Source organism: Chiloscyllium plagiosum, chromosome 17 (assembly GCF_004010195.1).
Source record: "Chiloscyllium plagiosum isolate BGI_BamShark_2017 chromosome 17, ASM401019v2, whole genome shotgun sequence".
NCBI classification, from domain to species: Eukaryota; Metazoa; Chordata; class Chondrichthyes; order Orectolobiformes; family Hemiscylliidae; genus Chiloscyllium; species Chiloscyllium plagiosum.
In genome coordinates this window covers 41,900,627-41,909,747 of record NC_057726.1, presented here as the reverse complement: position 1 = coordinate 41,909,747, position 9,121 = coordinate 41,900,627, and the positions used below count along the sequence as shown (strand labels likewise).

At 40.9% G+C, this 9,121-nt stretch overlaps 1 protein-coding gene across 3 annotated transcripts in view; it reads right to left on the bottom strand.

Annotated features, from left to right (window-relative positions):
• Positions 1 to 9,121, bottom strand: part of heatr3 (HEAT repeat containing 3) — a 44,583-nt gene that overhangs the window by 15,018 nt on the left and 20,444 nt on the right. For all 3 annotated transcript variants that reach the window (XM_043706947.1, XM_043706945.1, XM_043706946.1), the window contains exons 6-7: positions 3,289 to 3,429; positions 2,183 to 2,472 (exon numbers count right to left, since the gene is read on the bottom strand). In XM_043706947.1, the coding sequence (XP_043562882.1) occupies positions 2,183 to 2,472; positions 3,289 to 3,429 (431 nt within the window). The remainder of the gene's footprint in view (positions 1 to 2,182; positions 2,473 to 3,288; positions 3,430 to 9,121) is intronic.

The window sequence follows — 9,121 nt, the reverse complement described above, 5'->3', positions numbered from 1 at the left end:
GGTTTTTAAGATGATCAGAGGAATAGATAGAGTAGACAGTCAGAAACGTTTTCCCCGGGTGCAACAGAGTTTTACAAGGGGACATAAATTTAAGGTGAAGGGTGGAAGGGTTTGGGGAGATGTCAGGGGTGGGTTCTTTACCCAGAGAGTGGTGGGGGCATGGTATGCGCTGCCTGTGGGAGTGGTAGAGTGAGAATCTTTGGTGACCTTTCAGCGGCAATTGGATAGGTACATGGATGGGTGCTTAAGCTAGGACAAATGTTCGGCACAACATCGTGGGCCGAAGGGCCTGTTCTGTGCTGTATTGTTCTATGTTCTATGTTCTTAATGTCTGACCAAATTAAAGTCACCGAGTCGTAGAGATTTACAGCACAGAAACAGACCCTTCGGTCCAACTCGTCCGTGGCAACCAGATATCCCAAGCTAATCAAGTCTCACTTGCCAGCACCCGGCCCATATCCCTCCAAACTCTCCCTATTCTTTTACACAAACAGATACCTTTTAAATGTTGTAATCGTACCAGCCTCCACCATCTCCCCGGCAGCTCATTCCATACACGCACCACCCTCTGCATGAAAAAGTTGCCCCTTATGTCCCTTTTATATCCTTCCCCTCTCAAACTAAACCTATGCACTCTAGTTCTGGACTCCTCCACCCCAGGGAAAAGACTTTGTCTATTTATCCTATCCATGCCCCTCATGATTTTATAAATCCCCTCGTCCTTTGACGCTCCAGAGAAAACAGCCCCAGCCTATTCTTCCTATATCTCAGACCCTCCAGCCTCAGCTTGCAACAGATAAGTGAAGAGAGATAAGACAAAAAAGGAAGTTACAATAAGGAATTATCATTTTGCTTTTTGTCTGTTAACAGAGTAGCATCAATGACCATGTTCAAACCTACCACACTGCTGTTGCTGATGGAAAATACTGCTGAAGGAGTTAGCAGAGGCATGCAATTATAGTATAAAATGCATCTATTTAAAACTAACAAGAATGATGATTATTTAATTCTACATTAATAATTTTAGCATTGGAGAAATTTTAAATGGCCAACTCTACAGCAGTGTGTGTGTAATTGCAAGTCTCAAAGTGTTCGTCTTCATCGCAGCAAGATAAAGGATAAGTCTGAGTTGAATCCAGTTTGAGGAAGCAAAGAATAAATCTAAGATTAGTGTTTTGAACTTAAATGAAGGCAATAAAGATATGAGGACAGGACTTTCTAAAACAATCTGCGATATTTCACGCAAAGGGTGGTACGTGTATGGAATGAGCTGCCAGAGGAAGTGGTGGAGGCTGGTACAATTGCAACATTTAAGAGGCATTTGGATGGATATATGAATAGGAAGGGTTTGGAGGGATATGGGCCGGGTGCTGGCAGGTGGGACTAGATTGGGTTGGGATATCTGGTCGTCATGGATGGGTTGGACCGAAGGGTCTGTTTCCATGCTGTACATCTCTATGACTCTATTAGACTTAGGAGTTGGTCAGTGTAGCTACAGGTGTTGACACTGAAAGAGATATTTCATAAAACAAACAAACTAATGCTCAAATCTATTTTCTAGTGAAAAGGATAGGTGCTGGGATGCACCATTTGCAGGGATGCACCATTTGCAGGAAACTAAGGAAGTGAAAAATATTACCAAGTTGAAAGAATAAGTCTGCAATTCTGATCAGATTAGTGGTGGGTCAAAAGATTGAAAATATTTTGCTACAACTGTACACTGAGTTGGTAACATCACATCTGGCTGCACATATAACATGGGTGTACAAAATTCTCTTTCTCAGAGAGCTGGAGAGGCAAGGTCGTTGAATATTTAAAAGACCAAGTTCAATTGATTCTTGACCAGAAAGGTAGTCAATGAGTAAAGGAGTAGACAGGAGAGTGCAGGCCACAATCAGATTAGTCTTGATCTTACAGAACAGCAGAGCAGATTGGTCTTGCTCCTAATTTGTTTGTTTGTATTAATTTAAGCGACTCATTGTTCCATAACCTGCTGCATTAGATATTCCACTCATTTGTAAAACAAATTCTAAATAACCTCAATATGTTCCAGGATTTCAATATTTCAACAATTAGTAAACAAAGAACAAGCTAAAACACCCAAAAGTGAATATTAGTGAAAACATTTAAGATGCAATAGAATGTAGCTTAAAGCATTTTAGGATCATCATTATATACTTACTGGCAGAAGGTCAGAAATGTCATCATTTATCATGTTCTCTGTTTTTCCTTGATGTGCAGTTTTCTGCATCCCATCCTTTAGGTTGGAAACAGCATCACCTGCATCAATCATTTCCTCCTCCATTTCAATTTCTGCCTCAACCTTAGGCATTGCATGAGCAGCCTCCCCAAGATTCAGAATGATCTGGTTGGTGTTCTTCTCCAAAGTTTCTGACAGAATCCTTATAACAGCATTTATTGTGTTTGCCTGACTGCTGATGGGTACAACACTCTTCACATTCCACACAGTACCTAAAGGCAAGTGTCATTTACAATCATAAATATGCACGTTAAACTTAAGTACTCCAGTGACTGCAGATTAGAAACTTCTCAAACCACTAGACACCATTGTCCCTCACTATTCACAACTGATGTAGCATAACAATTACATTGCCGATAGCAATGTAATGTATTCTATTACACCCTGTTTGCTTTGATTATTAACAATTTACCATTTGTAGGCCATAGTAACATCAGTGAAGTGAAACATACAAATGCAGATAATGAATTGTGCAAATTTCTCATGCACTTCACACTATTCTGCAATGACAAAAAAACCAGAATTACCCAGATGCAATGAACCCAAACTTTAGAAAAAACACTTCCACAGTTTTCTGATATTAAACAAGGCATGTGATTTGGATTTTTCCAACTTTTACATAATTTAACAACAGATTAATAATATATTACTTGTTGTTATTTGTTTGTTTCTGTTTGGCTAAAAAATTTGATAAATTTTAATTGAAAGCGATGCCTTACTGAAAGCTTTTCAAAATTAATGCTAAAACTAGGATCTAAACTGACTCCTGAAGAAAGAACTGAAGCAGCCATACATCTCCCCACGTTCTTAGTGTGTTGCAGCCATTTAGAGAAAAGCCCTTTTTCAAGTTCTACACTGACTTACTTTGACCTGTAATATTTTTAAAAGTATTTATCGCTAGGCTTTTAGCAGCTTCATCGATACCCAGAAATCACATCTGATAATCAAGTAAACTGAATGAATGCTTCCTCATCTTGGATAGGTGACCTTAGGAGAATTTCAATTTGCTTTTCCTTTGCACACTTTACCTGCTGCGAGTGTCCTCAACAGCATATGCTCCATATTATCTTCTGAGGACAGAAGCACCATTTCCAACACTTGGAGCGCTGAGGGAATTAAAGATGGCAAAAGCTCGGCATTGTCTTCACTGATTGTTTGTAGACAATAAGCTGTGGATGGAAATATCAAATCCACTTCAGTCACGTTCAGCCTCACGTGTAAAAACTCAACTTACCAACAGAATGAGTTGCTGCCACTGAAAGTCACCCTGATTTATGCATCATTTTAATTATCTGATATGAATTGAAAGTACTGTCACATTTTGCATCGTGATGCACACATGGTTGTCCTTAATACCAATCTTGATAATTCACAGTCTAAAATCAGAACTGCACCCAAAACTTGGCAAACATATCTGGTCAGTACCAAGGATAAAGCTTTGATCCCAATCCATACAGATCTCTGGAAAATGGTAGTGGTAATGCTGCAATTAGCCTCCATGCCCTGGAACTATTGGAGGGAAGTCCGCCAAGGATCTCCTCCCTGATTGTCAGCCAGTGATTGCATACAAATATTTGCAGCAAGATAATGTACCTGACAGCAGAAATGGACTCATTCTGAAATGAACATTTTACCAACTGCATCACTTGATCTAAATGAGGAACTTATGTATAACCTACTTAAAAATGAGGTCAAATCTGGCAAAGGAAGCCCATCATGTGCTATGTCAGTCTCAGCAGCTGTGGCAGATGTTGCTTACATTACATTTCATCAGAGATTTCTACCCACCCGAAGCCAGTCATCCAGGCTACGTCTGGGAAAAAGACTACTTTGCTTGGAGCTAAACCAACCGAGGTGTGTGAGGCTGTGCTACACCACCTGCTAAAATCCACGCAGTATAACTGTCCAAGAGTACACGCTGTGCAAACTAAGCAGGACTATAAATGGTTTCACTCTGTAATCACTTGCAACCCAGCCAAAGGGGTCTGTGAAAAGGCACACAGGCAGTGCACTCCTCTCAGTGGTACTCATGGGGCAATCTCAAAGACTCAAAGTTGTAGAATACTAGATCCAGACTAGCTTTGTGTTCTGCTTATTCGTGCATGGAGTGCAATGCTCCACAAAACTAGCACCCTAACTCAATGAACAGTGCCCTTCCCACCAGAATACATCTGCTTCAGTGAGACAGCAGTCAACAAGCGAAGACAACTGTTGGCCAAGATCGTGCACAGCACATAGGAACTGGCACCACACAGGGTAAACCATGAAAGGTGTTTATTGAAGGGGTAAGCTCAAGCAGTGCCAAGCTACCCAGGCAACACCTGGCAGTTTCTGCCAAGTAATACACAAGAGTGCAGCAAAAGCAAGATACTGGAGCTTAAAGTGCTAAAGCAGTACATCTTTCAGGCTGAAATACTGGAGTCACACCAGAAAGCTTATTGGGATATTTGACTAGCACAAGTACAGTTCTAAATTAACGAAATGACAAGAGGGAATTTGGATCAAGTAAACAAAATCAATTATATTTCAAGATTACAGACTGGATTTCATTGACGACTGATTGGACTTTAGTTGTCATTTCAGTTTGTTTACTGCTTGTTGAGCAGAATCAAGATACTTGGAACTACATAAATCATCTGAACCTGCATTATTTCAGTCATGTGAACTGTGGCTTGTGAATTGTTTTCCTTTTCTGTTGTCATTAATTACATTAAAAAGAACATACAAGATCAAACAGGTAAACTGGAGATGCACCATCCTATTGACCTGCAAGAGACAAAAGGTGAAATCTCAATATCTGGAAGGCAACAAAGCTAATGACTGGAAGCAGCTGATACATTGAGAACACTGAACGCAAGAGATACAAATAATCGATGCTTTCAACCCTGTTGATGCCATTGACCAGGTTTATGAAAAATAGTTTTCAATGTATTTCCAAGGGAAAGGGAGCTATATTTAACCCCAGTATGCAATGGGTGTTCAAGAATTATCTATTCAGATCTGATAGAGCAGCAGCTGATAGAAAATGTTCTGTGAACACACAGGTTTGCACTGTTAATTTTTAGAGGTCACTTGAGTTAATGAAATTATGTTATTTCTGAAAAATACTGTTTTAAAGTTAATCTTTGTTAATGAAGCTGCACATCTAAAGAATTACAGTTCTGGATTCACGTAATATAAATCACAAGAAGACAGCTTCAAGTACGTGTAAATGCAGACTGATTTATAGATATTTTTATATCGATCTATTCTGACATATTATGACGCACCTCCAGAAAAGGCAAGTCTTGAAACAGGCCAGGCTTATGCTATCTCACTCCCAAATTCTCCTTTTACACGATATAGGATGCTTTTAAACATTTAATTAAAAGGGTCCATTTTTGAAAGCTTTTCAGCAGGCATAACTTGTCAGAAGTGGAGTTAAACCGAAGTGTTGATGATAACAGAGATAATAAGGTTGATGGCTAACAGTATAACAACCAGCATTGGGTATTTTGAAGTTTCTGTCAAAGATTTGCGCAACACATAACCAATTAATTAACTCGTAATTAAAATAGGAAGGTGGAACTCATTCTACCGTGAGGCAGTGAAATTATTGTAATAAAACGCTGCACTGTACTTTAGATAGCGACACTTGGGAATTCAGATTCAGGTCGACCTAGAAATGCAATCCAAACAACTGGTGGTTCATTAATCATCATAACAACACATGAAAGCTATTAAATACACAACTGAGTTGTTACAACAAGCAACAACAGATAAGTAAGCACTAATCCACACATCAACCCCCACACCCCACCATGCATTTATTTTTAATGAAACAGAAACAGCACCACAATAATAAAGCATTCTGTACTTCCTGTGACAAACACAGTTGTTGATTCTCTCTTGCCCCCCCACCCCAAGTGTGCGTCTTTTTTTTTGTTTGTTTGAACATGATCAGAAGCAACACTCCTTCAATGTAATGTTTAAGATGCAGCAAATGCCCAACAGAGACCAAGTGAATAAGTAATTTGTGTCACTAAGACAGATTTCAGAGATACCAATGAAAGGGCAGCTATGCTCTCAGGGGTTACCTAGGCTAACCCCACGCCTGACAACATCCACAATATCATACATAGCTTGTTGTGATGCTACAAACATGTAATCATGTGATAACACAATACTATGTCAACCTAAAGTTAATTTAAATACACAATCACAATCTTTCAGCATTTATGCCATTACTCAGAATTTCTGTACTTAATTTTCCACTTTTTTATTGCTCTCAAACTTTTACAAATGTATTATGCTTTACATCACTAGATGGCACCAAAGTGATCAAGTCACATTTCAATTTCTTGCATTCCACTTGGTATCACACCTCTAAATGAAAGCAACTCTGTTCACAGGGAAATAGTGCATAATATTTAAAATGGAATAATAAAGGTCACAGTAAAAGCAGAATGCTATATTTTCAGTTAGTGTGCAAAGTCATTCCCTGCAACAACAACTGACCCAGTCCCACTCCTTCTCCCTGTGACCTTGCAAATCTCTCCACTTTAACTAAGGACACACTTTGCTTTTAAAAGGCGCAGTTAAACAGCCTTAACCAAACCTTCATGCAGTTGACTCCAAATCCTAACCCCCACTGTGTAAAAACAATATTTCCATTACATCACTATTATTCAACTTGCTGATCATCTTAAATCATTATCTTCCTGTTCTGAACCTTCTTCCAATCAAAACAGTTTCTCTGTCCAGAGCCCTCATGGGCTCATGTTGTGCCTCTGTCAAATTTCCCCTCAACTCATTTCCTGCAGAGATATCCTGGAGCTGAGATGACTGACCTCCAACAACCATAACCATCTTTCTATGACTCCAACCAGTATAGAGTTTGTCCCCTGATACCCATTGATTTCAGTTTTGCTGGGGCTCCTTGATGCCACGCTCGGTTGAATGCAGCATTGATGTCAAGCGCTGTCACTCCCACCTCGCCTCTGGAATTCTGCTCTTTTGCCCATGTTTGAACCAACGCTGCAATGAGTGGCCCTGGCGGAACCCAAACTGGGCATCACTGAGCAGGTTATTGCTCAGCGCAGTTAATTACACCTTCCATAATTGTACAGATGATTGAGAGTATTCTGATGGGGCAGTAACTGTTCGAGTTGCATTTGTCTGCCTTGTGTGTACAGGACATCCCAAGCAATTTTCCACATTGTCTGGTAGATGCCAGTGTTGTAACTGTACTGGAAGAGCTTAGATAGGGGAGCAGTAAGTTCTGGATCACATGTCTTCAGTACTATTGCAGGAATATTGTCAGGGCCCATAGCCTTTGCAGTATCCATTGTCAATAACCATTTCTTGAGAAATCATTCAGTGAATCAAATTGGCTGAAGACTGGTATCTGTAATGCTGGGCACCACTGGAGGGGGCTGAGATGGACCATCCACTCAGCACTTCTGCCTGAAGATTGCTGTGAATCTTATCTTTTCTTTTTCTTATCTTGTTCACTGACGTGCTGGGCTCTTCTACCATTGAGGATGGGGATATTTGAGGAGCTTCCTCCTCCAGTGAATTATTTAATTGTCCACCATCATTCATGACTGCATGTGCAGGACTGCGCAGCTTAGATCTGATTTGTTAGTTGTAGGATCGCTTAGCTCTGTATACCACTTGCTCCTTATGTTGTTTGCCATGCAAGTAGTCCTGTTTGGTAGCTTCACCAGGTTGACACCTCATTTTCAGGTATGGTTGGTGCTGCTCCTGGCACGCCTGCATTATCCATTGAACGAGAGTTGATTCTCTGGTTTGACAGTAATGGTTGAATGGGGAGAGGCTATGCTGAGCAATGAGATTGCAGGTTGTGCTTGTGTAAAAGTCTGATGTTGATGGCACACAGGGCCCCATGGATGCCCAGTTGAGTTGCTCAGTCTGTTTGAAATTTGTCCCACTTAGCACAGTAACAGTGCTACACAACTCAACAGATGTAATTCTCAATGTGAAGGCAGGACTTTGTCTCCACAAGGACCGTGTAGTCGTCACTCTTACCGATACTGGCATGGACAGATGCATCTGCAGCTGGCAGACTGGTAAGGATGAAATCAAGTACATTTTTCCCTCGTTATTGGTTCCCTCACCACCTGCTGCAGATCCAGTCTAACAGCTATGTCCTTTAGGACCCAACCAGCTCGATCAGTAGTGCAGCTACTGAGCCACTCCTAGTGGTGGATATCCCCCATCCAGAGTACATTATGCACCTTTCCCACCCTCAGTGTTTCCCACCCTCCAAGCGTTGTCCAAAATTCATCAGCTGCGGGAGGACAGTATGAAGTAATCAGTAGGAGGTTTCCTTTCTCAGACCAATGTCAGACAGTTAGAGTTACGTGGCTAGTCTGTGCTACGGCTCTCCCAATTGTGACACTAGCCCCCCAGATGTTAGTAAGGAGGACTTTGCAAGTTTGACAGGGCTGTTTGTGCTGTTGTCGTTTCTGATACAGAGGTCAATGTCGGGTGATCCATCCGATTTCATTTCTTTGTTGAGACCTTGTAGCGATTGATACAACTGAATGGCTTACTGGGCATTTCAGGTCACCGAGAGTCAACCACATTGACGTAGGTCTCATATATATACCTGTTGAGGTGAGGATGGCAGATTTCCTTCTCTGAAGGACAGTAGTGAAGCAGATGAGTTTTTCAGACAATCAACTATGGTTTCATAATCATCAGAGTCTAGATTAAAGTGGTGCTGGAAAAGCACACCAGGACAGGCAGCATCCAAAGAGCAGGAAAATCGATGTTTCGGACAAAAGCCCTTCATCAAGATCAAAACATCGATTTTCCTGCTCCTCGGATGCTGCCTGACCTGCTGTGCTTTTCCAG